This window comes from Pangasianodon hypophthalmus, chromosome 12 (assembly GCF_027358585.1).
Source record: "Pangasianodon hypophthalmus isolate fPanHyp1 chromosome 12, fPanHyp1.pri, whole genome shotgun sequence".
Lineage (NCBI taxonomy): Eukaryota > Metazoa > Chordata > Actinopteri > Siluriformes > Pangasiidae > Pangasianodon > Pangasianodon hypophthalmus.
Window position 1 is genome coordinate 12,291,303 of NC_069721.1, and position 23,956 is coordinate 12,315,258.

The window sequence follows — 23,956 nt, forward strand, 5'->3', positions numbered from 1 at the left end:
CAAACCAGGCTTTGAGGATGAGGAAGTGCTTTTTCTAATCCCACTTAGAATAAATCCTATTACAGGAAGCATCTCTAGAGTGATGCCTTTCAAAAATCCATGCACATGCAATAAAATCAAGTTTCTTGTAAAGTAGCAAGATCAATCCTGCAATTAATTCATCAACCCCCTTTATTATAAGTAAATACTTACCATGTGTTATCATAAGAGCGATATGTGCATAAACTAATAAGAAATATATGTTCCTTGAAAACAAATGTATGACCCTGTCACACAACCCAGTCCCATTTTTTGTTATTGTACTGCCAGAGTACTATAAAAAGCTGTGTGCTCCAATATATCTCTTCACTCCTTTTTTCAGTTACACAGGTAAATGACCTTCACCATTAAAACATGTTTAAAAATGTGACTAATATGCATCAGTTATGGCTTAAGCTAGAAGTGTGCATCAGGACTGGGATCCCATGGGACCCAACAAAAACAGCCAGTGTTACTCTTACAGGCAGGAGTGGCTCTTCATCTTCACTGATGATCCTCATCAGGGTCACTGAAGTTTAAATTACACATTTGCTTAGAATTTAGGACATAAAACAAACTGGGTTCATTAGAAAAGATCACAGGCAGGTGTAAACAAAAATAATAACTGAAGAAATGGATGGGATTTGGTCAGAATTCCAATGGGAATAGGTGGGAGTGAGATTACAGAAACAGTCCCACACAGCCCTCTAGCATAAGCTACAAAATAGCCCATATTTTTTGCTACAACCCACATGGTGTTGATGAAACGCACTAACAGAACACAACAATCTTCCCAAGTTCATGTGTCTTGTTTTCATAGCTATCATTTTGCAGTAGAAGGTTGATGCAGAGATGGATTAACCCCCTAAATATATATTGGTTTAACTGTCCAGCCGTAAAAGAAGTGAAAGCCTGAATACTTCAGCAGGGAGCAAGAGAAAAGCTTGGTCTTTAGTTAAGAGCTTTATCCTTGCCCAGTCTGTTTTGGGCAGTTCATCTGCACTCTACAATTTGCTTTTTTGTTCAAGTCCAAAGTTTTGCAGTCCAAAGTCTCAAACTCTACTGAGACTTCACCATAATTCCACGTTTTTCATGTTCATGAATCCAGGATTCTCTCTGAGCTTCCAGTAAGTTCCATTAGTGAGCCACACTTCTCTACCAACTGCATCAATGGATTTCCTGCAAAAGGCAAAGGAGAGGACATGCTCAACAACCAAAAATCCAAGAATCATTTTGGATATTCTGATCACTCCTCTTACCTGAAGAAACGAGGGATATGCTGCTCTCCTCTCTTGGCCAAAATCTTCCTCCGCTCTCTCTGTTTTTCCTCCACCTCATCTTTCTTTTTGTCTGCCTCCTCCACCCTGCCTTCCTCCAACATCCTGGCCACAGGAATGAGATATAGCATATTTACATACAACCACTCTAAACAAGATTATTCTCTACTGTGCAAAGGTTTCTAGAAGAAGCAGGCAATAAGTTAATGTCATATTCCTCTAGACATCCAGATGTATGCTTATAGACTCACCTCTGGTCTGGACGCAGGCGTGTATCTGTTGGGGGTAGCAAAGTGTCAAGTTCAGGGGTCAGTTCATTCATTTCCATTGCAAAGCTGGAGAATCCGTAGTACAGCATGTAGTCCTTAGGCTGAGGATCTGCAGGGTAGTACAGATAGAGTGATAAATGCATCCTGTACACAGCAAAAGTTTCAAATTATTCAGTGCAAGATTTGGTTACTTCGAGGAATGGATCTACCAGGTATAAAAAGAGTTCAACTCAAACTTATATGTCGCATTTACTCAGTATGATTCATGGGCCTGATATCATTTTCTCTATCTAGGTGGAACCTTGTGGTTATGGCTTTGAGGTAACTTTGAGATAGTTGCATTAGTAGCAAATTTGCTCAGTGAAGTTGTTATCAATGACATGCAAACATCAATATTATAATAGTTTTGTTTCTTCAATGCCCCCTGAAAATTTGTTTTGTATATTTATACCATCTAAAATTAAGTTTACTTTTCAGTCCAATTATACATGGAGTTGGTTTTGATTTTGAAAATATATTTTATTTTTCATATATGTTTAACTTTATTATACATAGTATATTATCTGTGATATATAGAGTGCAGTATCTATCATTTACTTACTTATTTATAAAAAAAATTAAATAATAATTTTCATCTTAGAATTTTTAAGTCTTTTAAAGAATGCTTAAATTTAATGTTCAATAAAGATACTTACAAAGAATTGCTTAAGAATTTTAAAATAGATTTCTACGACACATTATTGTCTATAATACACTGCTTACAAACAAAATATCCATACTAACTATACTAACTTACATGGCTTCCAAATACATTGTGGATTGGGTAGTGTATCACAGAATATCCCCTCATGCCAGAATCCTCCAAATCGGTGCACTACATTACCACTCTGGTCTAATACTTGGCCTTGAACCTCATTTTTATTTGCATCTGAGCCCCAATAGCGAGACTGACAGAGAAACAGAGAGAAGAAAGATTCATATGATCAACTGAGTATATAGTGATTGTTCTTTTTAGCATATAGATCAAAAAGCTGTCACAAAAGCAGGATTCAAAAACTACTCTCACCTTAACAAATGTGATCTTACAGGTACAGACTGAGCTGTTCAGGTTGCGGATCGTTGCCTCTCCATAGTGCTCTAGGTAGCGCTGCTGACTCAGGACATTGTGAATGCACGTCACCACTTTATTCCATTCATAGTGGTCTCCATACCTGAACACACATCAATGCTGAGCCTCCTTCCACCTGTTTAAAATATTCCCATAATCCACTTAAAAGGAATTAGGAATATCACCTTGATAGAGTCACATTCACCATTCCTGCTGGCATTATCTCCAAAGACTTTCCCCAGAATTTATTCTTCCATCGCTGATCTGCACACAAAAAATTTAAACTGACACAAAGTGTTGTTAATTGCTGATCCAGGATGCATATTTTATTTTGATGTAAATGGTTAACTCCTGTTATGAGGGCCCACCCTGCCAAAAGCAGAAGTTGTCAGAGACAGCATGGCAAGCAGAGATGGGTGGGTGATGACAAACCTGAGGACAGAATGGGAGTGAATGAGAAAGAGCCCTTTAACCAATTTTTTTTTGACATGAGGTCAGTTTGAACAGTCACCTACTTGTTCACTAATATAGCGGAAACCTCTGTCTTCCCTTACGCACTCAAATGTCTCTCCCAGAACTGGGTTAAAGGGCTTATAACGGTTTCGATACTGAGCTGTAGAATAGCCAGAGATAGCAAAGGCAGCAATGTACACCTAAACATAAACAAGACAACATTACTAAACGTTTAACTGATTCTTAACAGTATATATTAAATTATATGCACAGTATATCAGCCATAACATTAAAACCACTGACAGGTGAAGTGAATAACATTGACAGGTGAAGTGAATAACACAATCTCGTTACAATGGCACCTGTCATATATATGCGTGTGTACAAATATATATATATATATATATATATATATATATATATATATATATATATATATATATATATATATATATATATATATATATATATACATGTAAGGAATATATATGCATAATTCCATTTAATCTCTGTCTACTGCATCTGTAGCATCTGTGTAATTACCATGAACTATAAATGCAACCTGTTTAATGCTAACTCAATTTTAATGTTGAGTTCAATTTCAATGTTCAGTTTCAATATTAGGGCAGTTGTTGTATCAGTCAAAAAACATTAATACGAAGCATATTTTTATACTTTCATGAAATTTCACAAAGGCATTTGTAAAATAAACTCTAAACCTGTATGATTCGTACTTTAATAGATGGCAGTGATCTTTTAGAGGTAAGAATTTGTGGTTTTAATTTTGAGTGTAGTCGGTGTAGATGAAAGTAATTATGTAAGTACCTCAGACCATGAGTACCACAAAATTTTACAGATGTAAATATTCTGAATTCATTTTGAATAATCAGTCAAAATGAACCTACAAACCTCCTAAATATGTCATATATACATATCATAGCACTTAGAGCTTTTTATTAGTCAACTCGTTAGATCTAAACAGCAATCAGTACCATTCTCTGGTAGGGGTCGTCAGTACAGTTGGCTGTGTCCAGTAGCTCTGAATACTCCAGTTCCTCACAGAGCCTCTGAAGTAGATTGACAGGCTCATTCAGGGCTGCAGGCATGGACACACGTGAGAGGTCCTTCCCGATGTTGTTATAAAGGATGGCTATAAGGCCTACGTGACTGTTATCAGGGCAAACGGCAGGCAGTTTGGTGCGGTGGCCAGTGCTCCCCAAGATCCAGCTGGGTTTTGCTGATGCTTTGGAAAGACTGGCACGGTACTTCCGTGTTGCTGTTACTGCAACGAGTAACAGCAACAGTAACAGTTATACGAGTGTGGAAAAAAAAGATATAACACGATAAGCTGATTAATATAATCTTTCTGGTAAATAAACTATATGGGCAGCGTGATCATGATTCCAGAAATCCAAACATCATATGAATATGGGTACCAACCATGGTCTTCCTCAGGCTCTGAATTACTGGAGGCATCACTCAGACCCGACTCATCTGATGCCTCGGAGAAACTTCTACAAATTTCATCATATGCATCAAAATACTCCGCCACGGAGTCTGCCACTGAGGAACGGCATACTGATTCAGACTAAAGAGTAGGAAAAAGAAATGTACCAAATCAAAGTGCATGTCACTCAAATGCTTTGAAAATGACTGGAAGTAGAAGTGTTAAATGCTGAAGAGAGCCGATCAAGCAGATGAAATCCAGGCACATGCAAAGAAACTGTTGAGAAAGGGTGAGAAAAGAAGCACAAGAAAAAAAAGAAACTGGAAATTAGTTAGGTGGTAAGCTTTAGCTTGGGGAGGGACACACCTTTCTCAGGGTCACAGTGTGGTAGGATTCCTCAGAGGAGTCAGAGCACACTGACCTTGTGTGGATTTGTGTTTGCCGGGACTTCACATCTAACTGAACATACACACATGCATATACTTCTACACAATGGTGAATTTATATCCTGTACATTGCTACATAAGCAGCATAAAGCAACACCAGTATGTCTTTATTTTAACACAGAATTCATCAACGGTTCATTTTCAGGCAGTCAAAACAAACTTGACTGCTTTATGAATAACTGATGGGCAATCTTACCTCAGTCAGGGTGCTACATATGTCGTTAATTTGAGCAGAAGTGTTCTGGCGAAGCTCGCTGCTGGACCAGGTGTCCTGTAGCCTCTGGCGCTCCTGAGACAGAGCCTCATGCACAGACCTCAGAGAGGCATGCACTGTGTTGGGGCAAGAAGGTTACACAATGTTCTTCAAGTCAATATCATTAATTGTCTCTTTGTTTCCAAGTTATGAGATCTTTTCCTTCTGAAGAAAAAAAAAAGGGATTTTGTTGAGTTCTACTGTTCCTCACCTCTTTGGGACATAGAGCAGATGTCCTGGTAGAGCTTTCTGCTTTCAGGGGAGCTAGAGGAGGCTGAGGGAGTAAGCTGGGTGTAGACATAGTCAGGGATGGAGGGTACCGAGGCACCCAGGTGGGACGATGAGAACTGAAGAAGATAAGATAAGCACAAAACAAGGGCAAAGCATATTAGTCCAATTTTCAGGGACAGACACATCTTAAAAAGAATTGCTTTTAATCAGTTTTACTACTCAGTGTCTCAAAGGAAGATACTGTGGGATATTTACAAGACTAGATTATAAAATCCATGCAGAAGTCATAGACTGAAAAATAACAGTAGGAAATTTTTATCCATACAAAAGTGTAGAGTGTGTGTGGGGTGGGGGTGGGGGGGCTTTTTACATAGCTTTGTGGAAGGTAAAAACTTTTGATGAAATGAGTAGCTGTTTCAAACCTCACTTAAAAAAAGTCCTATTGACTCACCGATTTCGTAATCCTACGCAGTGGCTTAAAGTAAAAGAAGTAATTAATTATATTATTGACAGTTCTACACTAACTGACAACACCAATAAAAATAATTATACTGCAGTTATAAAGATTAAAATTAATCTGCGTGGAGAATGTCTATTTCAATACTAACCGCTGCTTCACTAAAATACTAAATAAGCATATGTGGGAGGGAGGAATTAATATTGATTCCCTAAAGTAGACATGATTCTTTAATCAGACAGCTTTTCAAACATCTGGCTCACCACTCCAAGTGTATGAGAGTGTCCCCATATCCTGCCAGATTTCTTCTTGGGCTTTTCAAGTGAAAGATTCTGTGGTTTAAACATAAAACACTGATCAAACGTCTGCTCTGTAACATGATTTTTTTTTTTAAAGATTAGTAATCACATGGCATTAAGACTGTAGAAAGTCCTTTTCACCTGCATGCTGATGATCCTCTTTAGTTCTCCATTGCTAACAGCCTTGTCTAACTCCAGAGTGTGCAGCTTCTGGACCAACCGATTCAAATCATTCAGGTCTGTTTGACAGCGGTTCAGTTCTGGACAGGAATACAGACAGTACATAGCTCAAACCCAGGGCATATCATCTTCTGGTGAGGGCTCATATCTCCTTAAATTCCAGTTACCACAACTCTACAGAAGCATTTTATATGTATGTTATATCTTGTAAGCTTAAAGACAGGTTTCTCATGATTCTATATGCTTGAGTTTAATTACTAATTATTCATTGTATGTGTTTAAAATAGGCAGATTACAGACAAGACCAGGTATTAAAATACCTTGAGTGCAGCTGTCTGGGTCCTGGGCCGTCTGCAGCCAGGCGCACACTTTCCCATTGACTCCAGTGTCTGCAACATGCAGGTCTTCACTCTGAGCTGCCACATCACCCGGGTAAGAGTCAGACATGTTCGGGAACTGAAAAAGATCATAATTATGTTCAGGCACTTGTTAAATTTCAATCTATTAACATTAATGTTAATAGCAACTTTTCAGCATTCTATCCATAAGATAGATTATGTTCTGAACTAATGCATTTAGATCATACCTGATCTATATGATCTCTATTTCACCTCTAATATTAACATGGGCAGAGGTGGGAAATACAAAGTACGATAGATTTACTGTACATTACATACAGTATACATAGTATATACCATTTTCAGGTACACTATATTGCCAAAAGTTTTGGGACACCCCTCCAAATCATTGAATTCAGGTGTTCCAATCACTTCCATGGCCACAGGTGTATAAAATCAAGCACCTAGGCATGCAGACTGCTTCTACAAACATTTGTGAAAGAATGGGTCGCTCTCAGGAGCTCAGTGAATTCAAGCGTGGTACCGTGATAGGTTGCTACCTGTGCAATAAGTCCGTGAAATTTCCTCACTACTAAACATTCCACAGTCAACTGTTAGTGGTATTATAACAAAGTGGAAGCAATTGGGAACAACAGCAAGTCAGCCACGAAGTGGTAGGCCACGTAAAATCACAGAGCGGGGTCAGCGCATGCTGAGGTGCACAGTGCGCAGAAGTCTCCAACTTTCTGCAGAGTCAATAGCTGCAGACCTCCAAACTTAGTGTGGCCTTCAGATTAGCTCAAGAACTTCATGGAATGGGTTTCCATGGCCGAGCAGCTGCATCCAAGTCTTACATCACCAAGTGCAACGCAAAGCGTCGGATGCAGTGGTGTAAAGCACGCCGCCACTGGACACTAGAGCAGTGGAGACGTGTTCTCTGGAGTGACGAATCATGCTTCTCTGTCTGGCAATCCGATGGACGAGTCTGGGTTTGGAGGTTGCCAGGAGAACGGTACTTGCCTGACTGCATTGTGCCAAGTGTAAAGTTTGGTGGAGGGGGGATTATGGTGTGAGGTTATTTTTCAGGGGTTGGGCTTGGCCCCTTAGTTCCAGTGAAAGGAACTCTTAATGCTTCAGCATATACCAAGACATTTCAGACAATTTCATGCTCCCAGCTTTGTGGGAACAGTTTGGGGATGGCCCCTTCCTGTTCCAACATGACTGCGCACCAGTGCACAAAGCAGGGTCCATAAAGACATGGATGAGCGAGTTTGGTGTGGAGGAACTTGACTGGCCTGCACAGAGTCCTGACCTCAACCCGATAGAACACCTTTGGGATGTTCTCACAAACGCGCTTCTAGAAGAATAGTCAAAAATTCCCATAAACACACTCCTAAGCCTTGTGGAAAGTCTTCCCAGAAGAGTTGAAGCTGTTATAGCTGCAAAGGGTGTGTCAACTCCATATTAAACCCTACAGATTAAGAATGGGATGTCATTAAAGTTCATGTGCATGTAAAGGCAGACGTCCCAAAAGTTTTGGAAATATAGTGTATCTGTGCCTTTCTTTATTTAAAAAATTATGTGCTGTTACTTAACAAAGAAAAGTATGTAATTGTTGATATGGTGAAGCTTTCTGTAAGGAGACATTTATTTAACATTTATGGAAGGAGTCATGGGCGTCAGCACTTTTTAACAGTCAGTAAATTTCCATCATGAGAGAGTGTTCAGGACTGAGGACTTCAAGAGAGAGAAAAAAGAGAGACTGGCAAAGGAATAACTGTTTATAGCTTCTATAACGTAAGTAATAACACTAACTAGCATGTAACTATAAACGGCTAAAAGTAGGACAAAAATTATAACTGTTGGCAAATTGCTGCAGTACAAGAGAAGTAAAACATTTTGGGACTTGATGTTAAAAATAATCCATTTTGTTGTGGTAGCAGCATCACACTGTCCAATCATTTATCATTTTCCTATAACACACCCTGTTGTGTTTTATTCCTTACTTAAAATACCTATCAAAAATTTTAACAGACTTGATAATAAGAATAGGAGGTGAATCATCCTTTAATGTATTTATTCATACATTTTTACATTTCATGTTAACCTGAATTAACCTACTGTAAAAGTAAGAATCAGAAATGAGGCACATCTCATTTCTGATTCTTACTTTTACACCATGTTATTTTTAACTGTGTATAAAAAAAGGTTACACATTATCAGTCTATACCACTGATTCATGGACACAGTATTAATGTTTCTTTGCTCATATGAGGGGTAAGGGAGTTAATATTCATAGCTTACCATATCTTGCATGGCACCATTTCCCTGAAGCACCTTTCTGCTATGAGACAGGGCCTGCAGCAAGCTGTTATGCACATGTGCTGCCTCGTTCCTCTTATACATCCGATGGGCACTCAGTTTGGTCACCCATATGTAATACAGATCATGGTTCTTTGCCTTGATGAAAACACAATCAAAAACACACATGATTATTTGCATAAATGCATTTAACTTTCTTTCATTTGAAAAGTGCTAAAGAAATAAATATTCTATTAAGTCAGTTGAAAGTTTACCTTGATGTGATAGAGACTGTCTCCAGTATCCAAGTCTATCCGTCTTGCCTTTCTGTTTACTGACATCACTGCGAGACTGACGTCCATTGACCCATTTAATTTCCCTTTAGAATTCTGTTGGTAGTATAACATGTGAGCTGGACCTGTGCATGAAGTGTGAAGCTTAAAACATATTTAACAAATAACATCCTACTTACATCATATTGGTTTTTTGAATATTGGAGAATCCCTTTTTCCAACACGAAGTATCTCTGAAAAAAAACAGACATTATTATTGTAATAATGCTAATAATTTATAATAATAGTTGATACGTGGTTAGGGTTGTAAATAATAGGTTACAAAAAAGTAAAACCTCAACCCACACTAATTACTGACTACACAACTACATAAACCAGCAACTGCTTTTCATATTTTAACAAATACAATCATCCATTTTTCAAGAACTTGGAATTTCAAGTTCTTTCTGATGTTTTAGACAAAATGAGCCTAGTTCTTAAGATTCCTAGGTCTCAATTTGTCATCTCTGGCTTTTTGGCAATATTAAATCAAACCTAAAAGGGTTTTATGAGCTTTACCTTGTGCCAGCCTTTGAGAGGCCATTTTCTCCTCTTCATCAAGTAGCCTTCACAGATGCCAGGAGGACTCATATCCTGCATGGTCTCACCACTGGCACCAAAATCCGCCTGCAGATCATCCATTATCTCCCAGTCTTTTATATTCTGAAGGTTAGACCAAAGCAAAGCCTATCTTTCACCTACTGCATAAGTAGAAATATCTGAATCTAATATTCACAGCTAAGTACACTTTTCAGTTCTGTTAACTGTACAGAGAAATGCACTGTAGAGTACACAATAATGAAGAGCACATTGTGTATGGGACTGGTTAAGACTTGTCTGGCATTTAATTTGAGATTTAGAGGTTGAACAACAGGTTCCCTACACCCAATGAGAAAGCTCTTAAGGGTGTATTTATTTTTCTCTTCTTAAAGAACACAATGCCTTGCTGAAAGGTCAATGAGAAATCAGGGTGTTTGTGAGTGGAGACACCTGTCGTGAGTGACGAGAGGATGCAGTGCTGCTGCTCCGGGAGTGAGTGGGCTTTTGCCATCCAGCAGATGATCTGTCCAGTCCAGTCTGAAACTGGCTGTGGTCTGGCATCAGTCCATAGGGCTCCATACCGAAAATGCTCTCTGCACTTCTTGGTTGAACTCTTAAATGTAAATGTAAATGTACTCTGCTCTAGATAGTCATTGTGGGCTAGAGGACAACATGTCTGAAAAGCAAAAATATTACACATTATTACACGAATGTTCACATCAACAAATAGGTTTTATTACTGTTTTCTTCTTCGACAAGGTTATATTGATGCCAACAGTGTAAAGATCGGTTTCTCTGTATCAGAGAACTATTAATTTAGCCACAGCATCTTTTCACACTCCATCTACACAAAGGGAAGGCCTGTGCACTTCCCTTTTGAAACCAGAAAGAAAAGGAGCATCCACTGATCTCAATTGGATTACTCTGATTGTTCAGCGAAAAGACAAAAAGCACTCCACTTTTCTATCTGATTGCTGAATGCAAAAGTATAATATACTACATACAGAAAGAACTCCAAATAAAACTCCAAATTTTGTTATTAATGAAATATACAAAGCTTAATGAAATATGACAAATACTGTTAAGCTCGGTCAACCAGGGATATCGAGTCAGTGAATCATATTAACTGCAATAATCTAAATATTTAGAACACTTGCTGGTACATTTTTAAAATATAATTTTTTTTTTAGACCTGACGGCTTAACTTCTACAGGTTTACCCTTACACCACACGACCATTATAAAACTGAAAACCAAAAGTCCATTAATACTGACAATAAGAAAAGTAGACAGATGGGTGTGTTTTAAAACAAGTACAGTTGCTTAGAATACCAACATGCTCACACATGCCCATCAAGTAGATATCAGCCAGGGATAATGAACAATATCTCTTAGACTTCACAACAAATGGACAGTTGAGAAATGTGATGATGTAACCACCTCTGTTTGGGAGTTCCTGTTAGATCAATGCCTGCAAAAATACCAAAAAAAATAATCAATAAAGATCAAGATAATAAACTTAACAATTACAAAAAAATATCTGCCATATGTTCATTCTTTGCAAATGATCTTTTCAAAATGGAGTTACAGTATAGTACCAGTAAGGGGGCACAAGATAGTAATCTAGCAACAGCAAGAGTCTATGTGTGAGAGGATTAAGGTAATTGGCTTTAAGCAATGTTATGTTAGCATTCCTGTTTTACCTGTTGCTTGTATAACCAAGGACCAGGATTTAATAAGATGACAAGCTAAGGAAAATTATTATTATTATTATTATTATTATTATTATTATTGTTGTTGTTGTTGTTGTTGATAATAATAATAATAATAATAATAATAATAATAATAATAATTTCAAGACATCTGAAATTGCAGATGTGAACTAAAATAAACACACATGACATCATTTAAATATGTGACCACATGCAAAAAATAAACCGCATGCCCTACATCTGAAAAACCTGTGAAACATATTTAAAGTCTCTAAAAGCCACAGGTGTAAATTTCGTTGTGCTTCATGCGATTATTTAAGCCTGTAAGTTTGTGCATCTTTTCTGTAAAGGAACTAAATAATTTTTTTTTTTAAAAACTGTTCAGTATTTTAAACAAATAAAGCACAAAGAAATGAGAAGTTTAGTGAAATGATAAACTGAGTGAGTTAAATACTTTCGCAATAACAAAGATATTTTTTGTCTGGGTATAGACTTTCACCCTGTTCAGTTGAGGGATGGTGAAAGATTTACCACTGAGGCTGGATTGACCTCAGCTGCAGAAGCATGAGGGAGGAAACGGGATAAAGAGATTTTACCAGGTGGAGAAGTTGAGAAAATACAGAACACTGGACCATTACGTGATGAATAGAGGGTAACAATGTTCTGTCATGTGAAGCTATTTATTTTAAAGGACAGTTGGTCAGTGTTAATTATTTTCTCCACTTCCTTTCTACTTACATCATTGCATTTGGACTGGTTTTAAAACGGATCAGACACGCATTAAAAGTGATGTGACTAACATAGTATAATGTTGTGTATACTTGTGAAAGTAATGTGTTCTCTACTTGTGTTTCTCAAATCTGGTATTTAGAGGTACTACAAGGGGTGATTAATAAAATAAAATGTAAAGGAAAAAGAAATAGTACTAAAAAAAATTTTCAAGAAATAAATTGAATGTAATTCTAATCAGTAATATGATTAAATTAGACACAGTTGTTGGTATAGGCTCATGTTTCTCATTAAAAAGGGAATGACAATGACATAAAGCTTGAGCTTGTGCAAATCTGCATAAGGAACTGTGAAGATTTGTAACAGTTTAATAAAAATCAGTGTTCAGAGACAAACTATTTGTCACATTCTCTATTAAATAATCTATTCATTTTCTCGCTGATAGATATTGTATTATGCAACATATGGATATTTGTTGCACTGAATGCTCTTTTTATAGCATCAAGAGTCAAGGCTTTATTACCGTATGCACAAGGAACAGGCAATTGCACTGTATGATGAAATCACATGCTTTATGTTCTTTTCCTCACAATTCTTTTTGTATTTTAGTCAGGTAAAGTGGTCTTGGCTTAAAAGATTATTGAAAGAGGGTACTGTAGTCAAAAACCAATGCTCTACACAGTGTGAGAAAATAGTTCCTAAAATTCAAGAAGTTTAATATGTCCCAGATATAACAGTATAGAGTTTTATGTCTACAAACCAGATATTTTTTTTAAATATGGTTCTCATAGAGAAAAGCTTCAAGATTTAATTCAAAAATTGATCTGCCATGTGTGTTTGCCTCTTACCTGAGTCTCCTATACAAAATCTACTTCAGAATCCATGTTTCCACACAAATTAGTTGTTTCTTCATTTGTAAATGCATATCCCCACTTAGTATGCTCCAAAAAGAATATTTGCTATAAATACCTCAGCTGCCCTAGTGTGTGTCTAAATATCTTCCAGAGATAAACCATTATCCGCATTAGTGACGAAGGAGCCAGAGGAATTAGAGGGACAGGCGAAATGGCTCTGAAGCGACCGCACATCTTCAGCTGCCATTTCAATGCAAGCTGATCACTCATCCTTCAGTGAAGGGTTCTGAAAGAGTAGGATCTCCACCTAGTGATTATTTTAGGAAAGTAAACTTTAAACAACATATCAACTGAAATGATCATACATAGATTAATTCTGCATGTAATAGAAAGATATAAATGAGCCAGGGCCCTCCAGAATTACTGAAACCCTTCATAAAATATAGGAAATAAACATTACTTCATATTTTCCACTTAAATGAAAAGAGAAACTTTGTTTCTTTGTTCTAACAAAACTTGTATCATTTCCCACAGGAACTCTCCAGGTGTATAAATATGAGATTGCACACATGTAAAACCTCTTTTCATACATTACCATGGAAAAACAAAGTTAAAAATACCATTACTCACAATTAACTCCATGACAAAAAGTTTCCCATGTTTAAAACAGGTGAAAACATGGCATTAATTGGACCCCTGAGCACACTGTCCCTGAACATAGTCAGGAGGATGGGGAAGGAGGGAAAAAGAGCCAAAAAATCACAGTTTTAGAATTATAGTTTAGTTCAATATTGCAGTTGTCAGGTTTGCAAGAAACAAACCCTTCCTGATAGCATCTAATGATTTGCAGAGCCTGAAATTCACCAAGTGTTATTAAACTACAATTGGCATCGTGTGTTGTGGGCATGAGATCAAAATGCCAAACGATGGTTAGTCACACCATCAGCATACAAGGAAAAAAAAACTTATTGTGGTGTATCATTGATGTTTTGGAGCTGTTTTGCAGGCAGTGGTTCAGGGATTCTTGTGAACATTGATGGCATGATGATATTTCAGCCCAAAGCCTGACTGCCTCTGCCAGGAGGTCCAGACTGGCCCATAGGGCTTTTGAAAAAGATGAGCCAAGCATACTTCCAAATCAACACATAAATGGATAAACACAAAAGCAACATTTTGCAAGGACAATCTCAACGTCTGGATTTGGACCCTATTACAAACCTGTGATCTGAACTGATGAGGGATTTCCACATGCACAAACCTAACGATAAAGAATATTCTGCATGTAGCAATGGACAGAGATAACTTTACAAATGTCACCAACCTTGTCAGACATTAGAGAATCTGCTGTTATTCTCTCCAGGACAGGCATCACAAAATAATTTAGAATCCAGTGTTTTTAGAAAAAGAAATGCATTTTAAAAAACTATGTGTCCTATACTGCTTATTGCATGTGTTATTCCTTCATATTCCGTTATATTTCTTTAATATTTATTTCTGCTCAGTTTCATGATGGGTGCCAGTAAATCTGAAGTGCATTATAGATGTTTAATGTGGCAGAAAGACATAAATGTGATAAGAGCCAAACAATCCTCATATTTCTATTACCAAAATATTATTCCATTAATCCAAAAAATGACTTTACCGGCATTTATTTGTACATCAAACACTGCTGCGTGTGATATGCGGTCAGACAAATATATGATTTTGAATAATAAAAGAAACAGGTGACTGTTAATGGGGCCAAGTATCTCTATGTTGAGTATTCCACTGATCAATCCATAAATACATGACATATTTATGTCAACACAGTATTAATGTTCTTTATCAGAGTCCACACAGAGTTCATGCCTATGGATATGAAATTTCTTCAGCCTCTCAGATGGCAACTAATTCAATTCAGGCTGTTGTTTCCTCAGTTTTAGGCGCTGCCTCGAGCTCGGCACTGTCTGCAGACTGCTGCTGTTTAATATACTGCTGGAGGAGAGCTGAGAGGTACGCAGGGTGCCGATGCAGCATTGAAACAGTGTGTGAAGTCATCAAGGTCAAGCCTCCAACCAGCTCACCATGGACAGTACGCATGGATGGCAGCTTGGAGTAGTTAAGAATTCCTTCTCTTGAGAGTAGCGTGTTCTCGATACAGGCACCTGGAAAAACAATTTGTGTCACTCTGCTGCAGATTCCAAGATGGAAAGAATATTGAAGACAGTTGTGTAGCCAGTCAGTAAGGAGGAAAAACTCACCTAAGAGAAGCATCTGAGGACTACTCCTTAACACCTGTAACATTTCCTTCACTTTTGGCTCTTTACTGACAAATAACACAGTTTGTCCAATGAACAGAGGCTGCATGTTGCTATACGGACTGCCGGGAAGAAAGGATCTCATTACCTTAAAAGAGCAAGAAACCCAAAGAAAGCATTTGTGAGAAACATCGAACAGTGCAAAGCTCAACAAAACAGAAGAGAGTTTACAGTTCACTGAAACCAGTCATTACCTGGTTAGGGAAAAATTTAATAGTGATGTCATGTTTTCTAAGCCTGTGCTTCAGCAGCAACATGTCCTCAGCATTGGTGGCATTGTTCTGGAGCACAGCAATCATCTTACACTCACTGAAGACCGTCTTCAGGTCTCTCTTTAACAACCTCACCAGGCCACTTTCCTAAAGGAAATTAAAAATCACAGATTTGTCAGCTATGACATTTCACATTCAGCAGTACACAGAATGGCACGTGTCTCTTTTGCCTCCAAATACTGTTCATTATAGAAAAAAATAGTGAGATCATACAGTTGTATACTGACTGGAGACTTTCTCTTCTGGTAGTTATAGTAACGTAGTTAAATGTAATAACTTCTGGGTCAAGATACTTTCCCACAAGTCACTTCACTTCACTTCAAAGCTTTGAACTGTGAATACACACTATATGGCTAGAAGTTTTTGGACACCTGACCATCACACCCATACGTGAGCCTCCCCAACATTTCACTTCATTAACATTTCCCTTCACTGGAACTAAGAGGCCCAAACCTGTTCCAGAATGTAATGCCCCTGTGCACAAAGTGAGCCCCATGAAGACACGGTTGGCCAAAGCTCGTGTGGAAGAACTCGAGTGGCCTGCATAGAGCCCTGACCTCAACCCTACTGACACCTTTGAGTTCCTGCCTAACCTTACTAATGCTCTTGTGGCTGAATGAGCAAATCCCCACAGCCATGCTCCAAAATCTAGTAGTTATTATAACAGCAAAGGGGACTAAATCTGGAATGGGTTGTTCGAAAAAGCACATATGGGTGTGATAGGCAGGTGTCCACAAACTTTCACCATATGGTGTAATTCATACGTGGAAAAACGCATTGTTTATAATCATTTATAAAATAACATTTGATGTTTCTAGATATATGAACGTTATAATGACCACTGACACTTTCTGCCACACCACTGAGCTCGCTATTAAAGGTTCCAGTCTGGTTTAGTTATCACCAACCTCCTCAGTCTTCCGGGTGCGTGGCGTGAAAGCTCCAGGAGGAGCAGCAGGTTTAGGGGGAATGTATTCTGTAACAGCCATTAGCTTCTGCTTCAGAAAGTGCATGGGCTTTCTGTGGCGGGTTACAGCCTTGGAGCCGTGACGCACACTCTGAACCAAAGGCAGACATCCTGCAAGGACATAAAGGACACAGTTACTGTTATTAATCATGATGTACTGCAAAGATTAAATAAATACTCTTACATAAAAATACTTTTACCAAACTTTGTCTTAACAATGTTGAACAGATCACATTGTTTGGAAGATGGAGCTGTAAGTCGCATTGGATAAAAGCTTCAGCCAAATGAGCAAATGTAAACAGAATCAGAATGAGCTTTTATTACCAAGTGTCCTCACACACACAAGGAATTTGACTTGGTATGAAGCTTCCAGAACACACATACCAATAAGACAGTGAGACATATAATAATAAAAATTACAAATAATAATAATAATAATAATAATATGAAATTATATATACACATACATATATACACACACATACACACCATACAGTAGACACAATAGGTTTAAATGGAATAGATATATGTACAGATGTGATATAATACAGCTATATGCAAGGCAATGGCAGAAGCATTAAGGATATGTTTACAGGTAATATAGTAAAAGAATGAATTTATATATTGCACAAAAAAATTTTAACCACAGAGAGGTATTACACTAAGATAGCATGAATAGACCAAAGAGGAACACGGTTTTAATCACATTTCATCCCAAAATATTCAGATATAAATATTAATAACTTCATAGAAGGTGTCTCAATCCCAGCAGTGGGACATCATGCACTGCACAGTTGTGTGTTTTTCCTGCACACCTGAGCCTGGGCTGGAAACCACACCAGACAAACTGGGGTAGAAATGCATTTACACAGAACTACTCCTCTTTACCTTTTTAAACTATCATACATCTTTACCTTTTTAAACTATCATACAGTAGGAACTAATAACGAATTCAGTCGATTCTAAATCTCATTCAATAAATTAACAAGAAAAAAAATACCTGTTTTTGTAACAATCCTGCCACACAAGGTCGCTGCCATCTTGCACCGGATGTGACGTCGAGGGATGCAGCGCTTCATGCATTTCCGCAGAGGACTAACTGAGCTTCAAAACATTACCATTACTTACTCTTGTAAGTGAATGACTTGTAAATCTAGATTTGTCTACGCCGCTCGTTTGAGCCTAATTTATGTTCAAAACCTCTGTGTTTTAATGTAGTTTTCTTTAGGGGGAATAGACTACTTATTATTGTTATTAAAACAAACTCCAAACTGAATTTTGTTGTGCCAGTCGGGTATTACATTTTGCGACTCTTGCTGCTTTCACGCCATGTCGGAATTACCGTAATTACTAGATGACAAACCGGACGTTCTCCTCGGAGCTGTTCACGTACGCCAAAATGAATCCGTGTGAGATGATGTTAACTGCAAAATACAAATATAATATAATTATAATATAATATATAATATAATTCTAATTATATATATAATTACCACATTAAATCACATTTTATGCTGTTGCTAAATACTGACGAGCACAGAAAGATTACGAGATAACTACATTTTACTGCTGAAGCCACCGCTGTTTTGAGTGTGTTGCAGTGGAACAAGTCGGAGCTCTCACGAAATTCCTAGTTTGCAAGTTGTAATTACGAGTTTTACGAGGACGTGAACGCTTTTTACAAGTCGGAATCTCGTAATTACGGTAATGACGACATGGCGTGAACGCAGCTTCTGTTTGTGTTCTTCAGCGACGCTTTACGTAAAGATGTTGTGACGTGGTTACGTCACGGCCATGACAGCATGAGACGCTTGTTCAGCTTCAGCGCATTGAAGTTTATCAGCAAAACTCAGCAAATCATTCCGCCTGGATATTCCCTGTCACTTTCCCTCCGAGCCGTACCTGCTTCCTATTTCCGCACCACATCGACGGATAACAGCAAACAAATGGATCTGAGTGACATGAGAAAGAAATATAAAGGCGATGAGGAGGTAATGTTCATGTTTTGAACAGACCTTTGAACCTAAACTCGCCCCTGCAGTGGCTGACACCTAGCACACATTATGAAAAATATTGATTATTTATATTTATTTATTTATTGGCTTTAACATAGTACTTAGAGTTGTGTTATATGATCTATGATGGCAGGTGTAGATATCATGATCCAGCTGTCAAAACATATTGTACTACTAATGAAATATGTGCATGTATTCATGTGCACCATATCAGACAATAACATGTATAAACTGATACAGGCTCTTTTTCTGTATAGACCCAGGCATATTCATGGCAGTTTTGCTTTAACCCCACAGTCTTTCGAAGAGGATCAGCTTACTTCCCTCGACCCTATAAAGCAGTTTGGTGAGTGGTTTGATCAAGCAGCAAAGTGCCCTGAAATTGGTGAGGCCAACGCCATGTGCCTTGCAACAGCATCCAAGTGAGAATGTTATTTAATACATTATATATTTAAGAAGAGTCATGCTTCACTTTAAGAACCTAAACAATAGGCTTCTGTGTGACTGATGCATGTGCTACTCTTCAAGTAAAGTAAATGGTTTGCTCCAGCGTTTGTAATTTGTCATGTGTAAAGGGACGGGAGGCCTTCTGCTCGAATGGTGCTGCTGAAAGGTTACAGTAACGAGGGCTTCCGCTTCTTCACAAACTATGAAAGCCGTAAAGGTAAAGAGCTGGTGAGTCTTTCCAGACATCTTCTTATAGTTTGTTTCAGAGTCAAAGTCACCCAAAATTTACATGGTCCATTTTAATCCATTCTTGTAGGAGATGAATCCCCATGCCTGTCTTATGTTTTACTGGGAACCACTGAATAGGCAGGTGAGTGTATACAGTCTTATTCGTTTAACATACTGCAGAATTATTGGCACAAAGAGAATGGACAAAATGATTGTATAAAATAAAATTACAGACAATTCAAAATGCACGTTTTTGCCAAAAGTGCGTGGACACCTGACCAACACAGCCATATGTGCTTGCTGCACATTCCATTCCAGATTTAGTCCCCCTTTGCTGTTATAATAACCTTCACTCTTCTGGGAAGGCTTTGCAGTAGTTTTTCAAACATGGCTGTGGGAATTTCTGCCCATTCAGCCACAAGAGCATTTATCAGGCACAGTTCTTCCACACCAACCTTGGCAAGCCGTGTCATGCTAGTTGTCATTCTATACAGTTGTATGCTGTAGCTTTATGATTTCTCTTCACTGGAACTAAGGGGCCCAAACATGTTCCAGCATGACAATACCCCTGTGCACAAAGTGTGGTCCATGAAGACATGGCTTGCCACGGTTAGTGTGGAAGAACTGTGCCTGACTTCACAAATGCTCTTGTGGCTGAATGGGCAGAAATTTCCACAGCCATATTCGAAAAACTAGTGCAAAGCCTTCCCAGAAGAGTGGAGGTTATTATAACCGCAAAAGGGGACTAAAACTTTATGGGTGTGATGGTCAGGTGTCCATATATACTGTAACTTTCTTCTAACAAAAATCTTTTTATAAGAACTACAGTGTTTAAATAATACAGTTGTATTTCTTACAAAACCGTGTACAAAATTATTGTTACCCTCAAATAACCCTTTTAAATTTAATAATAAAATTTAATAAAAGTTAATTGGTCTCCGTTCTATGATGTATATTGTTACATATGACCATGACTTGGTCATAAATATGAGGGTACACACATGTGAAATCCATTTGTTTTCCATAACTATGGGAATATATAATAGACTGATGGTTGTTGACCTGCACAAGACAAATAAGGAATATAACAAAAAATACATATGCAGTTTAAAATAATTTCTACATATGTACAAAAAAGTGGCCCCTCATGATTTCATTTAAATGAAGTGTATGTTTCATGAAAGGTGCCAATAATTATAGGATCAGGGGTTCTAGGGTAGCTTATTTCTTTACAAATGTAAAATTGTGTCCCCACAGATTCGTATTGAAGGTACTGTAGAGAGAATCCCACGTCAGAATTCTGCTGAGTATTTTCATTCGAGACCCAAGAGCAGTCAGATTGGTGCAGTTGTGAGCAGGCAGAGCAGCGTGATACCCAACAGACAGGTGAGCAACCAATTTCTAGCCACAGTTCTGTACCAAGCTGTGCCGTTTAATGGTTGAAAGAAAAAAAAATCCTGTGTTAATGGCCTGATATTCTTCTCAGTACCTAAGAGAGAAGAATGCAGAGTTGGAGGAGAAATACAAGGACTCAGAGGTCCCCATACCGGATTACTGGTATGTGACAAGTAGCTTTAGGTTGCTTTAGTAAACAGCATACAAAGGAGTTCCATTTGGTTATAATATTGGAAATAATCAGAGTTGAATACTGAATGTTTCCTTTCACAGCAGTTATTCTGACATTGTCATTTGCCATTGTCCAGTGTTTGTCACAGTTACTTTGTTCTTCTTTGTGTAGGGGAGGCTACCTTGTCAAGCCAAACCTGATTGAGTTCTGGCAAGGCCAAACCAACAGACTGCATGATCGTATTGTTTTCACAAGAATCAAGGAGGGCGAGACTGAACTTCGAGAGATGCAGCATCAGGCTGAGGGAGGTTGGGTGTACCACCGCTTAGCACCCTGACAGGAAACCCTTATCTTTTCACTCAAGAGAGTCATCATTGTAGACTAACTATAGTACATTAGGAAGTTAAGTGAAACACAGATGCTTTTTATTTTGGTAAGATTCATGATGTGCCATTTTGCTGTCAGAAAGTTGTAGTTTTAGACAAATTGTTTTTGTACCGTAAAATGAATAGTTTTAAATATTTTAGTCTGTAATTTGAGGTTCTTCAATAGGATATTGCTTGATATGATGGCTGTGCTACATCCTAAACATCATAAACTAACACAAACAAAAAGTAGGCGACATTTTAACTTATTATGGTACCTTGTATTTGAGTAGATTTTGTTTTCTGTCAAACATAAAGCTGATCTAGAACCCCTGAGAGTTGTGGTTTGTTATCATGCTCATTTGCACATTAGTATTGCAAAGGTCAGCATGGTGATAATGATACACTGGGATGCTCTAATTGGGTGATATTGTCTTTAATGTAGATAATCGCATCATTTAAGTTAAAATACAATTTACAATTGTGCTTTCATTATTTCATTTTTTAGTTACAACTCTAATAGCAAAGAAATAATGACCCAGTGATAGCTCATGCTGATCTGACCCACTAGGAATAACGGTGATGAATTCGTCTGAATCCGTGCTGCCAGATTACAACCATAACTAGAAGAGGCTGCATGTTTACCGCTGGGCCACTTTCAGCCCAAAATTGAAATGCAGCACAAGCATTGTTGCATTTCATCCATATTCCATAAGTACATTTGGACCAGATTTCTTTGCTATTACAGCAGTAATATCCCTAAATGGAATACCTGTAGAAACTTCATTTCTGCAAGTTATGACTGCCATAAGATAGAAATGTAAATGATTTTACCTGGTAAAGGATCTCAACTGGTTCTACAAGAAAATTTCTGCCGGTCAAATAGAAATGAACAGAGACCGCTACCAACCTTTTTTATCCATGAACATTCAAGTATTACTGTAGTGCAGCAAGTTCCTCTAGCGGCATACAGACGGTGACAAATTAATGGAAAAAAATTCTACAAGTCCCTGGAACTGTACTGAAGTGATGAACATCATTCCTCTAAAATTATATTCCCTCATAGGTGTTCAGTTGAGTTGAAATCTGGTGACTGTTAAAGCCATACCATTTGATTTACATAATTTTTCTGGATAAAGGTGATGAGTCAGAATAACCCAAACCCAAACCAAATCTCCCACAGCATAACAGAGCCACTGGAATTTCCTTTAATTTGTCCCCAGCATGTGTTTGTGGATTTAAGAGAAATGTGTTGATCAGCAGTTGGTAGGCCAGTAGATGGCAGTGCTATAGCAAATGATACTGCAGTTAAACCCTATGTGCAGTTTATAGAACAGTTTTTGTCAGTCACTTGATTTTATTAGGCTCATTTGATAAAACAGTAGGCAAACAGTAGGCAACACCAGCACCAACGTATATCTGTTGTATTTAACCACATGTACAATATCTGCCCTTTGTAAATATCCTGGTGTATTAAAACATTGAAAATGGCTGGCCTGCTGTCTTTGCTTAAACATCCAGTACCATCACATAATCAGTAAACATATAGACAATTTTTTTTCAACAAGTAATCTAATCAAGATGTTAAAAACACACATAAAACAGGCATGATTAAGTAATATTACAAATTACAAATTGAACTCTAAATGAGTTTTCTATAATAATACTCACATAGTATGTCTCTGTACACTGAGCAAATATCCCATGCTTAAAATCTTCTGATATCAGAACACCTTTTCAGAAGACCTCATATAAATGGTGCTTGTAAAAGATGCCTCATAAAACAAAAGTTGTTTATCTCTAAAATACCTTGTGTAAGTAAGAACATCTCTGGTTTTATGACTAGATAAGGTGAATGAGGAAGTTTTACAGCAATATATCAGCTAAAATACCATTATGTGTATATTGATTTGAATTCACTAATTAAAAAACGTGTGTGCAAGTGTGGGTGTGTGAGAGTGGGTGGGTGTACTGTCTATGGATGAAAAGCGTCTCTTTTTTAAGAATGTGTGCTATTTTTCTAGTGTAAAGTTCCTGTCAGTCCTCAGTTCTGTTCATTGAAAATACTGGAATTTTCACCCAAAGTGGACCGAACCTTCTTTTTCTCTTTGAAACGGCCAGAGTGAGAGACTTTGACGTGACGGCTTTTGGCAGCAGACCTGTCCACAATCTTTTCCAGCTTGGCGTTTAACTGACTGCCAGCATTATCTGTGCTTTGAGGAGGGCTGGACAGCTCTTTATTGCCAGTATTGCTTCCGTACTCAGCTGGGATTTCATAAAGGACCTTGGACTCAGATGACTTCTTCCTCAAGAAAGTCACTTTCCACCAGGCAGGGTCAGCCATGACTTTTACAAGATAAAACTTTGGACCTGCAACAGAGATGATTTATGGCACATGTTGAGTTATGGCTCATGCCACAATCAGACACACACATTTACACACTCATTCACATTTTGGGCCAATTTAGAGTCGGCAGTCAAAATACTGGCATGTTTTGGGGAGGTGGGAGGAAACTGGAGAACTCAGAGGAAACCCACACACTGGGAGAATGCTG

At 37.9% G+C, this 23,956-nt stretch overlaps 3 protein-coding genes across 5 annotated transcripts; 1 reads left to right on the forward strand and 2 right to left on the reverse strand.

Moving 5' to 3' along the window:
- Nucleotides 1-9: 9 nt before the first annotated feature.
- On the reverse strand, nucleotides 10-14,724 carry osbpl7 (oxysterol binding protein-like 7). Its single transcript, XM_026914639.3, has 23 exons — nucleotides 13,238-14,724; nucleotides 11,389-11,419; nucleotides 10,400-10,625; nucleotides 9,929-10,072; nucleotides 9,550-9,603; nucleotides 9,353-9,466; nucleotides 9,081-9,236; nucleotides 6,759-6,894; nucleotides 6,400-6,518; nucleotides 6,223-6,291; nucleotides 5,483-5,618; nucleotides 5,215-5,348; nucleotides 4,939-5,031; nucleotides 4,566-4,713; nucleotides 4,118-4,407; nucleotides 3,188-3,325; nucleotides 3,041-3,104; nucleotides 2,858-2,936; nucleotides 2,631-2,775; nucleotides 2,361-2,511; nucleotides 1,547-1,673; nucleotides 1,278-1,400; nucleotides 10-1,197 (listed from the first exon to the last, which is right to left on the reverse strand). The coding sequence occupies exons 3-23, from the start codon at nucleotides 10,526-10,528 to the stop codon at nucleotides 1,089-1,091; spliced, it is 2,658 nt and encodes an 885-aa protein (XP_026770440.3). The 5' UTR covers nucleotides 10,529-10,625; nucleotides 11,389-11,419; nucleotides 13,238-14,724; the 3' UTR covers nucleotides 10-1,088.
- Nucleotides 14,725-14,876: 152 nt separating this feature from the next.
- Nucleotides 14,877-18,171, reverse strand: mrpl10 (mitochondrial ribosomal protein L10). The gene is made up of 5 exons (XM_034309097.2): nucleotides 17,780-18,171; nucleotides 16,721-16,890; nucleotides 15,735-15,899; nucleotides 15,484-15,628; nucleotides 14,877-15,387 (listed from the first exon to the last, which is right to left on the reverse strand). The coding sequence occupies exons 1-5, from the start codon at nucleotides 17,856-17,858 to the stop codon at nucleotides 15,140-15,142; spliced, it is 807 nt and encodes a 268-aa protein (XP_034164988.1). The 5' UTR covers nucleotides 17,859-18,171; the 3' UTR covers nucleotides 14,877-15,139.
- Nucleotides 17,803-22,892, forward strand: pnpo (pyridoxamine 5'-phosphate oxidase). 3 transcript variants are annotated; one of them, XM_026915356.3, is made up of 8 exons: nucleotides 17,803-17,911; nucleotides 18,530-18,770; nucleotides 19,092-19,216; nucleotides 19,370-19,469; nucleotides 19,558-19,611; nucleotides 20,727-20,855; nucleotides 20,956-21,026; nucleotides 21,208-22,892. In XM_026915356.3, exons 2-8 carry the CDS (start codon nucleotides 18,582-18,584, stop codon nucleotides 21,371-21,373), a joined length of 834 nt encoding a protein of 277 aa, XP_026771157.2. In that variant the 5' UTR covers nucleotides 17,803-17,911; nucleotides 18,530-18,581; the 3' UTR covers nucleotides 21,374-22,892. The 3 variants fall into 3 exon arrangements, with proteins under 3 accessions (XP_026771157.2, XP_053094693.1, XP_053094694.1); XM_053238718.1 differs by lacking the exon at nucleotides 17,803-17,911 and having other exon boundaries at nucleotides 18,467-18,770; XM_053238719.1 differs by lacking the exon at nucleotides 17,803-17,911 and having other exon boundaries at nucleotides 18,628-18,770; nucleotides 19,052-19,216.
- Nucleotides 22,893-23,956: the final 1,064 nt, after the last annotated feature.

Coding starts and splice junctions, on each gene's coding strand:
- osbpl7 (XM_026914639.3), bottom strand. CDS start 10,528: ATGGAGCCCTATGGACTGATGCCAGACCACAGCCAGTTTCAGACTGGA. Junction 9,604..9,928: donor CTCTCAAAGGCTGGCACAAG/GTAAAGCTCATA, acceptor GTTTTTTTTCAG/AGATACTTCGTGTTGGAAAA. Junction 3,326..4,117: donor ACGACCCCTACCAGAGAATG/GTACTGATTGCT, acceptor GTTTATGTTTAG/GTGTACATTGCTGCCTTTGC.
- mrpl10 (XM_034309097.2), bottom strand. CDS start 17,858: ATGAAGCGCTGCATCCCTCGACGTCACATCCGGTGCAAGATGGCAGCG. Junction 15,900..16,720: donor GCACCCGGAAGACTGAGGAG/GTTGGTGATAAC, acceptor AATTTCCTTTAG/GAAAGTGGCCTGGTGAGGTT. Junction 15,629..15,734: donor TTAAATTTTTCCCTAACCAG/GTAATGACTGGT, acceptor TGCTCTTTTAAG/GTAATGAGATCCTTTCTTCC.
- pnpo (XM_026915356.3), top strand. CDS start 18,582: ATGAGACGCTTGTTCAGCTTCAGCGCATTGAAGTTTATCAGCAAAACT. Junction 19,470..19,557: donor GCCGTAAAGGTAAAGAGCTG/GTGAGTCTTTCC, acceptor CCATTCTTGTAG/GAGATGAATCCCCATGCCTG. Junction 20,856..20,955: donor GCGTGATACCCAACAGACAG/GTGAGCAACCAA, acceptor TATTCTTCTCAG/TACCTAAGAGAGAAGAATGC.